Source organism: Cheilinus undulatus, linkage group 15 (genome assembly GCF_018320785.1).
Source record: "Cheilinus undulatus linkage group 15, ASM1832078v1, whole genome shotgun sequence".
Classification (NCBI taxonomy): domain Eukaryota; kingdom Metazoa; phylum Chordata; class Actinopteri; order Labriformes; family Labridae; genus Cheilinus; species Cheilinus undulatus.
In genome coordinates this window covers 30082067-30095087 of record NC_054879.1, presented here as the reverse complement: position 1 = coordinate 30095087, position 13021 = coordinate 30082067, and the positions used below count along the sequence as shown (strand labels likewise).

Sequence of the window (13021 nt, the reverse complement as noted above, 5' to 3'; positions counted from 1 at the left end):
GCAATGTGTTTGTTGCAAATGCTCTACTGTGCAATGATGCTGCAGTGCAGTCATGGATTGTACATTTGTCTTAGAGATAGTAACCAAATTAATATAAATAAAAGGAGCAAAATGTGACAGTGAGAGGGGAAACAAATATGGAATCTTAAATAAGTCGCTTATTCTGATGTAAAACTGTACGACGTTGAGATGCAAACAGTGGCAAACCAAGTGGAAAACAAAGTGAAGCTTCTTAAAGTGGGCTACAGTGAATGTGGGAGATACACAATGTAGCTAAAGACTGATTTTGGTCAAAAATTGCATCAATGCAAGTTAATAAATGCAGTTTACAATATGGATTTCAGTTAAAAACACCACTTTAGGACCATAAAGGTACGAATTCCTACAAGAAGTGCAACACTGACAAGTGAAGCAGCACGAGCTACAACAGTCTGGCACCTATATATTTTGAATATCTTTTGCAGCATACCTCATGTCTTTCGTTCTTGTGTTGACTACTCAGTCGGAGTTGCTTTCAGAGCGCTTTCACCTCCATCCTATCAGTGTTGATCCTGCGATCAGGTTCACATGCAGGGCGCAGGTTGTAGACTCCTCTGATTGAAGGAACAGATGAGAGTTTCAGAACGGGATCCATAAAAACCGTAGGGTTAATACCCTGAAGTAAAACCACACACTGGTGGGTTCACCTTATCACTCTCCGCCCTCCTCTCGTCTTGGTTTGAGGGGTTTCTTTGGAGGATCCCGGATACACGACCTCTTTCTTTGCTGGGGTTCTCCTTGGGAACTGCGCTGCCTTCATGGCCTGCTCGTAAATCAGATAGTTACCGTTTTAAATGCAGATAAATGGAGTTTCTTTCCTTCGTGACATTCAAGCTTGAAAATAAGATGGCGATAGTGCTATTCAGTCCTAAACACAGAAAATCAGGCCGACGTAATCGATTATTATAGCGGCAAAATGGCAAACGTAATATTTGGTGGCTATCTTTAACGACTATTTAATATCTCTATATATTAAAAGGCAAACCGAGACGGTCGTCTGTGCCTATAGTTATGAAAGAGCGAAACATTTTGTGTTAATTTAAAACTAAAAAATGCAGAACTTTCTTTCAAGGATACAAAATAGGCTACATATTCCTCATATTAATCAGCAAGCATTCAGATTCTATTTTAAATGTTGTCCTTAATTATTTTTTTATTACAAAAAAATGTCACAGGTCGCTACATTGTGTGTATGAAAATTGAAAAATAGTCCATTAACTCTTATGTTGTATAATCTTTGTTGAACTATTTATGTCATGTTCTAAATGTAATTTCTCTTTTCCCGGCTGAAAGTGAACGCAGCACTAGCCACAGGACAATTGCTCTCACTCTGCTCCTGATTGGCTCAGCTGAAAAAAAGCAGGCTGTGGTCACACTCAGCCCATATGTCCCCCTCCTCAGCCCCCTCAGGATCACGGTGGTACTCTCTCTGTGTCATTCAGCTTAAGACAAGTCTGACCCTGATGTGGCTGACAGCGACTGGCTCCTCTTCTACCTTATTCTTAGTGGTCAAAAGAAGAAAATCTTAGCCCATTTTCATAGAGATTCATTCATTCAGGAAAAAAAATGAGAAACTGTATAGCTTTGTATGAGCCAGGAGTCAGTAGTAAAGTGGAAGGAAAAGAGTAAGAGAATCAGATTTAGTCTCTATCCCAGCATTTTCACCAACTGTCATGTTAAACAAAGAACTGGTTCTTCAAGATTTAAAATACATTTTTAAAAGAAGGGATCATTCATGTTGTTTCATGGAACGGGGAAATAAAAAAAAAATCAAATCTATGTGCTTGATGTATTTAAAGTGGTTCTTGAGTTTTCATATATCAGCTAGACTGACCTTAAAACTTGGTTTGAAACCCTGCTGGACCAATTATAGAAGTTCAGTAAAGTCAGAGTGACAACCTCTGCAGCTGAAAAATGGAGACGGTTCAAGGGTGGAAAACACTGCAGTTTCTAAAGTGTTCACTTGACGCACATTCACAGCCTTGTTTAGGTAACTGCTTTGGTTTAGAGTTAATTTCTTAATAGACTCATGTTGTAGGACTGTGTTTTTTCAACTTTTTGTGTTTAAAAGGTTGAATAACTAATAATTAGGGGTGTGGCTTCCCTGATTAGTAAGCTATCTAAGCAGCTGTTTGTTAGGAGGCACAAGGCCTGCCTAAGCTCCTCTTCTTTGAATAAAGTTCACTCAAAAAATCAAAGAAAAAAAGTTAATTGTCAAGAAAACAACTAGATTTTTTTTGTTAAGTTGCAAATTTATGAGAAATTAATTAATAAGTTAATAAAGCAGTAAAATTACAAGAAAAAAATTGAATTTTTGTGTTTAAAAAGTCAATTTTTAAATTTAACATATAAAATTTTCCTTCTGAAACCTAATGCTTGACTAAAGATTATCAAATCTATAAAATAATACATGTCCAAGGAGCAGACAGCCTAGTGGTTAGCTCATATTCCATGTATGCTGCTTATGTATCCGTCATTGCATATCTTTCCCCACTCTCTCATTCCTGTTTCCAACTCTAATCACTGCCTTAGAAATCTTGAATTAAGGTAAAAAGCCCCCCAAACTCTTGATTAATAATAATAAGCTGCAGCACTTGTGCAAGGCAAACAGTTTGATCTGGTATGATTTTCTTGCACACAGTATGCTTTTTTGTGGAATTCTAAGTTTTGGTTGTCATGAATTAACACATTTTTAAACTATAAATTTCATTTTTCCCCTTCTAAATAAACAACTTTTTAAATTTGAAAATAACTTTTTTTCTTGTTAATTTACAATTTTTCAAATTCAAAAGCTTTGGGTTTTTTTTTCAAGGAAATTTATGAACTTCTATTTTCAAAAAATCTAGTTTTTCTCAATAAATAAAGGATGCTTTTCCTCCAAATTTAAGTGTCCTCTTATATACTGCTATATCCTTTGCCTGAAAGGTTGACTGAGAGATATGCTGAGTCTGAAAACACGTACTTACACACTGCAGACTACACACTCAAACATCATATTCTTCATAGTTATCCTTGCAAAGCAGGTGGATTGACCAGATTCCATGTCTGTCTTCGGGCAAATCCACCTTGTAAAGCTCCAATCTGAAACGATTGTGCCAGGTCTGTCAATGGAAAAACAAGGAAAACAAGGTGATAGCTATGGGCGGGGTTTTGTTGTACCGGAGGCCCGAATGACTGGCTGGTGCCGGTGAAGTGAGTCGCTCAGATGTAGTATGGTATCAGTTTTATGAGAGCTGGGCCACATTTATTTATCAAAATGAGAACAAAAAGCCACACAAGAGTTCTGACTGGTCTGGCATGAGCTTTATCCACCAACAGGTTTCATTGTTCATAAATTATGGCAGGCTTGTCTGCCGAGGTAAGGTTACAACCAGAGCTGCACGTGCCTACCACCTCAACTTGTCTTGTCAATTTGATTGGCTCATCATCAATGTGACATTCATCCAATCACCTTCAAAGAAGTTTTTAAAAGTCCCGCCCTTCCCAAGTGCTTTTCTTATGGGAGGTTTCCCAGATAAATGTTAAATATACATACGTAATGGATACATGAAATTGTCCATCTGGCATGTCAGGTTACTACATACTAACATATCTACTACTATTCACTATTAATTAGACTGAAGAGCCAGAATGCATTGTGGGCTGGTTTAGTATGACAAGTGAGATTCAGTGCTTAAAGACTCTGGCTATCTAGGGACTCCATGTTTACAAAAAATGGCATCATATTAATTCATAACATACTAAATTTAACTTCATACTTGGTATGAACTGTATCAAAAACAGCATCAGATTAAAGTAGCTTTAGCAATGTAGCTTCAAGATCAAAGGTCCACTTCAGAAGCCAGTATGTGACATCACTGAGACTACACGTCCATGTCATACAGTTTGAAAAATAAATTTCTTAACTTTCACCAGAATTGAGCTGTATAGATACAGTAAGCATTCTCAAGCAAAAAAATCATCTAAGTAGTGAAAGCAGTTACATGCATAAAAATTAACATTGCAGAAAAAGTCAGTCTTGTCACTGATCATCTGGTTTACATTTGCAGGTCTTAATACACATCACTGTGAAATGTAGTCTGGTGGATACGCAGTTAAAAATCTTCACAATGGCCTCAAGGCAGCAGGAAAACTTAAACTTAAACAAGCTTTAAATAATTTAGATTTTCTGCCTTTCTCAATGATAAAGACTCCAATTATTCTCGCTGTGACATTATAGGCCTATAAGTGTGGTGTGGTTAAATGCTTCAGCCCCTAACAAGTGAAGATTAATGGTCCCTGCTCTGTGTACTTTTGCTGAGCAAAGACTTCTGTGTAGACTTTCTCTCTGCAGACCAGCCCTGTCGTTTCTTTCATTACTGCGACGAGCTCACAACCTGGGGATTCTCCTTTGTTGCTCGAACACAGTATTGTGAACTTGTGGATAGTTGCCTGGAAACTGAAAACCTTACCTCCCACGGTCCAAGGGCAACCACAGTAACTGATATCACCAGAGGGCAGCCTCTGTTTACCTCAAGCCATGGAAACAGACCCCTGCTGGTGAAACAGGATGCCTTATCCTTTAGAAATCTGTCTTTTTAACATGGTGTTGACATCTCTGATGAAGAATTCTAACCATAAAACATGATAATAATGCAATTAAAATCGGGCACAATGCCTAATCTGACCAAATCATGTTTTGCTTATCGCAAAACTAAAATGATAACAAGTAAGTCCATTATATAGCGGATCATACCCACCACAAATATCCTATTACTACATTTATTCAAGGCCAAATTGACTGGGCAAGTTTAGACCCCACTTTTTCAAGATATAAACAGCAAAAAATTAAATAGAGAAAAGGAGATGTCGACTGAAGCCAATAAAATCCAGTGGATTTGGATGTGGAGGAATAACGTCAAAAGGGGGACAAAAACCTCTAGGGATGCACAATATTACTGGCATGATATTAGTAAAAGCAGATATTAGCTTAAGTTTAATATTGGTATCTACAACTGATATGTCAGCAGTATTGGCAGTGTTAATCATATATATCACCTTGAATGTTGGTAGAATATGCAAGAGAACCATTGAGTATATTGCCTAGGTTGCTACACAATCAAGGAGGCCCATTGTGGGCCTTGGACATCCTGAGTGAAGCCCAACATATAACTACAAAACTGTCTACTTTCCTGCTGCTCTCTCAGCTCATTTTGACTCAGCCTCTCTTTGCACAGGAGACACTTGGTGTTCTTAACATTAAAGGGATATTTCTGTACTTTTGAATTAGGTTGAAGGAGATACTTTGCAATAGTAGTGCCATTAGCCTCCAGTGATTTGAGTGAATGTTGCCCCTCATATAGCACTCACCTGGGGAAGCACAGATGTGTACAGCTGCTCTGCGCAATTTAGCAAGTTTTTGTATGCTATATCAAACTGGGTCTGCGGGCTTCATCAGAGGAAACAAACCACTAAGCTAAGAAAACTTTAAAATGAGCGATTTTCACTCAAGTGCCGATAACGTGCTGTTTAATGTGGATACGAGGGAATACTTTTAAACTTCTGGGCCACAGATGGAGACTCAGCGGAAATATAGAGAGGGAATTCAAACTTTAGTGGAGACTGGTGAGCTTATCTGGTGGTGTAGATGTGCGAACTGTGAGCCCATGAGAGCTACTGTTGCCATGAGTGGGACTTCACAACACTTCTTCAGGACATTCCTGATCAAGAATATCAGCCCACAGACGCCTGCATCACTCACAACCAAGAGTTCCCTTCTTAACTGAAATCCAATGTCTTACATACCTTCTTCAACTTTCTGAAGAAACTCACCCCAACCAGAAGAGCAGGATGGAAATTAGTCATCCAGGTAAGTTTATGGCTGTTGCTAATAATTACACAACCTACAGTTGGCATGATATGTTTACATAATAAGCTGAGAGCAGAGCAGTACCTGTCTGTGACCTCCCCAAGCACGTCCTGTATGAACGGCAACGCTCAATGAAATCACTGGAGGCTAATGGCTCTACTACCAAGTACCTCATGCAATCCATCTTAAAAAATACCAAAATATCCCTTTAAGAAAAAGGTGTGTATTTATGAGGATCAGGATAGGTATTAGCTTATAGAATTTGGAAATATTAGCATATTAGCTATTCTCCAAATTCCAGTAGTCTATTGTGAATCCCTAAGCCATTCATCTCCTTTGTTTTTCTCTCCTATCTTCCCTAATGAAAATCAGTGAGTAGTGGGAGGTAGAGCAACAGTTTCATCAGAACTTAACGACATTTCTTTGTTGAAAGAGGATAAAAGAACAGCAGTGAGTTGTTTCCTTTTCAAAAACGACAAAAGGTGTGCACTGACATGTCTATAGTCACCATGGTTTGCGTTATGCAGTTCTATATGGAGTTTTTTCCATGGTAGCTGTGCACGCGCACCTTGGTAGCCGCGACAATGTCACCTGTTTTGTTGCTCTGATTGGCCTGTAAAGATGTGACAGACAGAACCTTCATCCAATCACCCACCAAGTTTTTTTTCAAAGGCTCTGCCATTTCCTAAACCCTGTATATCAAAGGTTTTCCAGATGGATGTGGGAGGTGTGTCAGGTTAGAATAGATGTGTTTTGTTTGAATGGTTAGGGTCCCTGTGTTGGAGTAGTATGGCCTCGTCACTGCCTGGAGCTCACAAGCAAAGACCCTGGGACTGCTAAAGGGGGCAATGCTGTTGTAGGTCATATAAAGCATTCTATAGGTGAGGCGTTATGGGACCAATTAGGGGAAACACAAATGAAGGGAGTATTCTGGCTTTTGCTGCCCTTCGGTCTACAAAGTAGAAATGTGGGAGCCACTAGGGGCCATGCAGTAATGTAGCATTGTCGCTATCTGGAGCTTGCGTGTTCCGAGCCTGGGTGTTCTTAAGGTGGTCATGCAGTGGCAGCCAAGGGGCATTCTGTAGGTTATGTAACTTATCAGTAGCATACAGGGGCCTAATTGGGATTAAGTGTCTCTTCACTGAGAACTTATCCTTTCATTAGAACACAAGTGAGTTGTATTTGTTTTTTAAAATGTGTAGTAAGATTTTTTTTTTTGCAGAAATAGACAAATACACTTGCTTGGGTTTGTGTTTTTGCAGTGTTTTCTTCCTCTGAGATTACTCCCATGACTTTAGAGTCTTGCACTTGTTGAACTCCAGCCTGGGATTTTTACCCTATTAGTCAAAGGTCAATGGTTACAGAACTGACTTATAAAGACCCCGTCTGTGGGTTTAATTCCACATTTTCCTCTCTTTCCACACTCCTATTTCAACCGAGCACATCCACATGCAAACACCATCTTCTCATGTGGTATAAGTGCACAGGAAGAAACCATGTTGTGACAATTAGCGATAATTCACTTGTGTAATCTCGACATTCCCCTTGTCTCCGATGCTGATCCTTTAATGTTTGAAGGCAGCGAAGCATATGGTCTCTGTAATGTGCAGACAGGGCAGGAATTTAAGGCTTAGGAATCATTAACAGTTTAAAGAAAGGAAAAGAGATTATTTTCACTGGTGCAGAGACCCCTAAGGCCTGTGGAGCCTCGGACTGCAGTCACTAAGTGTTACCGCAACAGTTCATTAAGTCTCTCAACACCAGACCTTCAGGACCTCCACTGTGTGTGAGCTGTCCGAGCTAATTCAGTAATTAGGTTTACAGCTCAGCTCAGTGAGGCTGCTGACTAGTTTTTGTTACAGTTTGAAATTCCAGTATTTTACAATTTACTAGTTAGTTAGTCATTTAAACTACCTTTGTTTCATTTTAGATTTTCATACTGTTTTAGATAAGGATGTTTGGCTTCCTTTTGGGTAAAGACCTGCTTTAATTTAAAAGAAAATAAGAAACATCAACAAAGCAACACATATTTTTCAAATAGGCTGTGAAAAGTGGTTTAATGCAGTTTAAAAGTGCCAGAACTAAATGTCAATATCATCACCCAAAAAATAGCTTTTTAGCTCCAAGATGAAGTAACTGTTAGTCAGGACAAGTGCTAGCTCAAATGCTACTGATCCAGCACACATGCATTGATACTATCAATAAATCATACTAAGTGCCCATTCTCTGGGTTTGTCAGGGGCCCACCCAACTCTGTGAGCGGGCCTGGACGTCGTCTACATCACTGAAACGTTGCAGTGTTCACCACAGTGTGCTGTAAGGGAAAGTAGCATACAGGGGCCTAATAAAGTTTTGAGTTAATTTCATTACAAAAAAAGAAAAGAACCCCCCCCCCCATTTTCACAAATACATTGTTTGCATAAAGAGAGTATGTATCTTGAAAAATGTATGCATATACTGTACATCGCCTTCAGTTTCATGTTACAAAGTTAAGCTCTATGCAAACATAAGAAACTTTCCAGTGGGCATACAAAGCTTTCTCATAAGCAGACAAATCTTACTTATAAGCAAAGCAAATTTATTTTAATTTTTCAATCAGGCTCCATAGGCTTGCTAAAGAAAAAATGTGCTTAAAGGCTGTGGATGTGGCCTTCTAACATTGTTTGTTTTATAAGCATCAAGTGTTTAATCCCTTCAAAAATCTAGAAATACATCTATTTGCCCCTGTTTTCAATATTTATTAAGCTCTATGTTGATAGTGTGGCGACTGCACGAACCAAACGTGTTTATATGAAATAATTAGCGATACATTTATTTCAACAACTTGTTCAAAGTCAGCTGAGCCAGTCTAACATTGTGATCGTCGGGTATTATTAATTTTATTATTGTTTAAAATAAGGAAATTATTCTAATTTAACTCAGATCAATAATATCCACCAACAAATCATGTACCATTTACCCTGAAGCTTCCCTATCATTACAGTCTTTGATTGACAGCAGTTTAACTAATAAGCTAAGGGGTTAATCTTCTTGTCCAATCATATCTAAGGAGAGGCGGGACTTCACAAAGCTGTTGAAGTCGTCAGAGCTCTACCATACATGGTTAACGGATAAAGAAGAGCAGAAAGTTTACAGCTCATGAAACTCTGAGAATGAATGGGACGGCTTATTCCAACTTTGACAATCAAGAACACGTCCTTAAATTAGGAGAGACTTTTGAGAAACACCCTAAAAGTGCCTACCACACAGTACGATGTAAGTGTGAATTTTTGAATCACCAGCTAGCATATGTCTGTTCCTAACTGTAGCTAACGGTAGCATGCTAGTTAGCTTTTTAGCTACAAACCTGAGGACAGCTTTTTAACGGTTGAGTAAAGTTAGACGGCTCGACAGTCTTTTTTAGTTAGCCCGTCGTTGGCTCGCCAAAGTTAATTAACGGATGTATGTATTAATTGTCGTCTTCATACGTAATGTAGTTAAAACTTTTACAAACCATTGATACTCCAGCTGTCAAAATGTTAGCGAGTATTAGCCTTACGTCACTTTGTACGGCACCGCCATCTAGTGGCGGGAGTGAAGAACTACATCATCAATGGACTCGGCATTCTTCTGAAGTTAGGTGATCTAAATTTGAAGTTTTGTCTTTGTTTTTGTTTCAGATGACTTTAAACCAGCTTCAATCGACACAACATGTGAAGGGGAACTTGAAGTGGGCAAAGGAGAGCAAGTCACTATTACTTTACCCAATTTAGAGGTCTGTTTTTTGATACTTCTGTACCTGAGATATGTAACTGTATATCAGAGCTGCAGTTTACAACATTCATCTGCCTTTTCTCCACTTTGATATAAATGTCCATTCTATAGAGTGTTCAGAGCTTAAAGGTTTGCTACAGCAGCTTAATTGATATCATACTTTTTCTTTGTTGTTGACATTCTGTCACAGCTAAATGCCACCTGGCTTTAGCCAAGTCAAAACAGTTGTGGATGTGAATTTTTACATGGGAAACACTTCCGTGTTTCAAAATTGTGTGACAGATAATAAGGCATCAAGGAGATGAATAGTTGGGGGAATAACCACTAATGTTAATTATCCTAAGTAGCTACCCTAGTACATACAGTGGCTATATAACACCTATATACCCTTGTTAAAGGGCCACATTTGTGAGGTGTAAAAGAATGACGCCAAGATGTATCATTGCAGAACTCTCTTTCCAACTTTAATGTGACTTATAACCAGAGATGGAAAGACTACAAGACTATTGTACTCAAATAAAAGTACAACTAACCTTGGTATAAATGTATAATACTTAATTAAAACACCTTTTGATTTTATTACAACATTCATTCTTTTTTGGGAGGACACAATCAGTGTGGCATGTCTTGACTTGCAAAATTTGCCCACTCTTCCTTTCAGAAGTGCCCAACATCTATCAGATGATTAGGGCATTTTTTGTCGGAGCCCTCTTCAGGGCACTCCGTAGATTTTCAGAAGGAGTCAGGCCATGGCTCTGGCTTGGCCAATCCAAAACTTCTATCTTCCCCTAATGAAGCTATTCCTTTGTGAACCTTTGCCATGGCTTGAAGAGGCCTGTGCGCAGGAAATGCCCTCATTATCTGACAGGTCTTGTTTTGCAATGAAGAGTGGGCATATTTTGCTACACTGAAACATGCCATGTTTATAGGCTTCTACTCAAAACAAATGAATACTGGCATCTTCCCAGGGGTGCTCAGTGTTTGTTTTTGGTTAATTATACGAAGTATATATAGACATTGTTCATAATTAGCGTAAAGGCCTGTGTTAATGTTGAATCTGATATTTTTTACCTCTAGCATTATTATTTTTTAAGTATAGAAAGAACTTTTGAACAAACGTACAACCTTTATAATAAGATTTAACAGGTAATAGTTGATAATGGTCACATAAAAATCAAAGTTAATAGTTTTCAGATTGTATTTTGGGTTCCTTGTGTCCTTTGAAAGGAGGAAAGATTATCTATTATTATTTATTATTTAGTTAAAAATTGACAAAAAATCCTGCCTTTTTTAAAGGGTTCGAGTGCTCCAGTAACTGTCTTTAAAGGATCCAAGAGGCCATACATGAAAGAATGCATCCTCATCGTTAACCATGACACAGGAGAGTACAGACTAGAAAAACTCAACAGCAACATAGCCGTGAAGAAGACAAGGTGGGTTCAAAATTGTTTTTAAATTATTTTATTTTGTTTTACCGTCTTTGATTTTTAAACTTGTGTCTTTACACATATATCCACTTAGTTATATAAATGTTCTCTTTTGGTAGAATTAGAATAAAAATCCCAGAAAATTAAATATATTGTGAATTTGCTGAGGAAAGACTTAATAAATTCCCTACTCCCTAAGTGTTACTGAAGCTATTTCATTAGTTAGTATGTAACACCATTGACAAGATGATATTGTAAAGGAAGTTGATTTAAAAGGTATCAAGTCAAAATTTCTTAAATTACCAGCATTTCACTTGTCATTGTTTGTACTTGGCATGTTGATTTCCAGGGCTGAGGGCAGCAGTAAGATTCATTCACGCTTGGAGCAGCAGACCAGCCGCCTCAGCCAACAGATGAAGAGCAACAGTAACAGCAGCAGCAGTAGCAAGATCTCAGCTAGCTCAAAGAGCTCTCCTCCCAAAGAGAAGACCTCCCCTGCATCCCCAATGGATGACATTGAGAGAGGTAATGTGGTGACAGTTGCACAGTCTTCAACTACAGTTCATTTGCAGCATTGAAATTGTACTAAATCAGTGGTTGAATTTTGTCTGGATGAAATCTGTAAAATGCACCCTTCCCCATGTTCAGGTGTCATGAATGTACTCATCTTTGTATCCTTGTCATTGTTTTCAGAGTTGATGGCAGAGGCGCGGGTCATGGACCAGATGAGCAGTGGCGACAGCTCCTCAGACTCCAACAGCTCATCATCTTCAAGCAGTGATGACAGCTCCAGCAGCAGTGACTCAGAAGATGAACATACTTCTGCACCACTCCCACCCCCAACCAACCACAGCATGCCCATCATCAGCACCAGCATCCCCACAAACATTCGCCAGGAGAGCGGCGGAGGGCTCATGAACACACTCAGTGAGTAAACTTTTCAGCTCAAATGAAGTGTTGAGTGAGACTGTAAGACTGTTTATTGGGCACCCCAAAATTAATATTTCAGAAACAGTGATGCTATTTGAAGATCTTCATATACAATGCTGCTGATGAATGCTGTCAAAAGAGCAGAATGCACAAAAATAAAATTATGGAAAGAGGCAAGGTAGGATGAACCTCTCTACCGCCCCCTGCCCCACCAGTAAAGTGCATTTCTGTGGCAAACACTGCTTTCACACAAGACTTTTTGAGTGTATACAGAGTTCTCTTAAAGGGAAATTCTGCATGGTAAAATATGCTCTTAAACAAAAATAGTAGCATAATAATCAAGGAAAAGATAATTACAGAGCACTGAGTTTTTTTCCGTAATAGATGTGTTTAACTAAAGCCTCCTTTATATTTTGTGTGCTGCTTGTTTTTCAGAAAACGACCTGCAGCTGAGTGAATCAGGCAGTGAGAGTGACTGAACCTGTTGAAGAGCACCCGCCTGTGAACACCGTCAGGATTTTCAGTGAGGTGTTTTAAAAAAAAAAAAAAAAAAACAGCAACAGACATGTCAATGCTTTGCTTCCTTTAATGTGAGACTGCCTTAATGTCATTTCCACAAACTCTGATAAAATGTTTTTTGCCTTTCTGCCAACAAACTTTCTAATTTACTGATATCAAATGTATGACTTAAAGCTCTTTCTTGTTTTGTGTGTGAAGACTAGATGTTAACGAGATGCCTTAGTAACGAGATGTGGATGTGATGTTTGAGTGGCAGTAAATATGACAGGCTGTGTGTAATTATTCATCTCACTGGATGTGTTTCTAAACTGACCAAGCATACCAGAGCCAGGATGAAAGTGGTGTTTTAGTGTGGATGGATTTTTGTCCTAATGAAACTTTGGAGGTTTTGCATTTCAGCCTAGGGATAGAAAATTAAAAAGTTAAAATATGCCTCCGTTAATGGCCAGTGAACAGCTTTGGTTTTGGACAGGAAACAGGTGAAAAGTTTTATTTTGTAGGAGCC

The 13021-nt window shown here is 38.6% G+C and overlaps 1 protein-coding gene across 1 annotated transcript; it reads left to right on the top strand.

Annotated features, from left to right (window-relative positions):
• The first annotated feature begins 8953 nt into the window (after positions 1-8953).
• eaf2 (ELL associated factor 2) lies at positions 8954-12795 on the top strand. The gene is made up of 6 exons (XM_041807722.1): positions 8954-9142; positions 9547-9641; positions 10937-11073; positions 11417-11592; positions 11761-11994; positions 12433-12795. Exons 1-6 carry the CDS (start codon positions 9040-9042, stop codon positions 12474-12476), a joined length of 789 nt encoding a protein of 262 aa, XP_041663656.1. The 5' UTR covers positions 8954-9039; the 3' UTR covers positions 12477-12795.
• Positions 12796-13021: the final 226 nt, after the last annotated feature.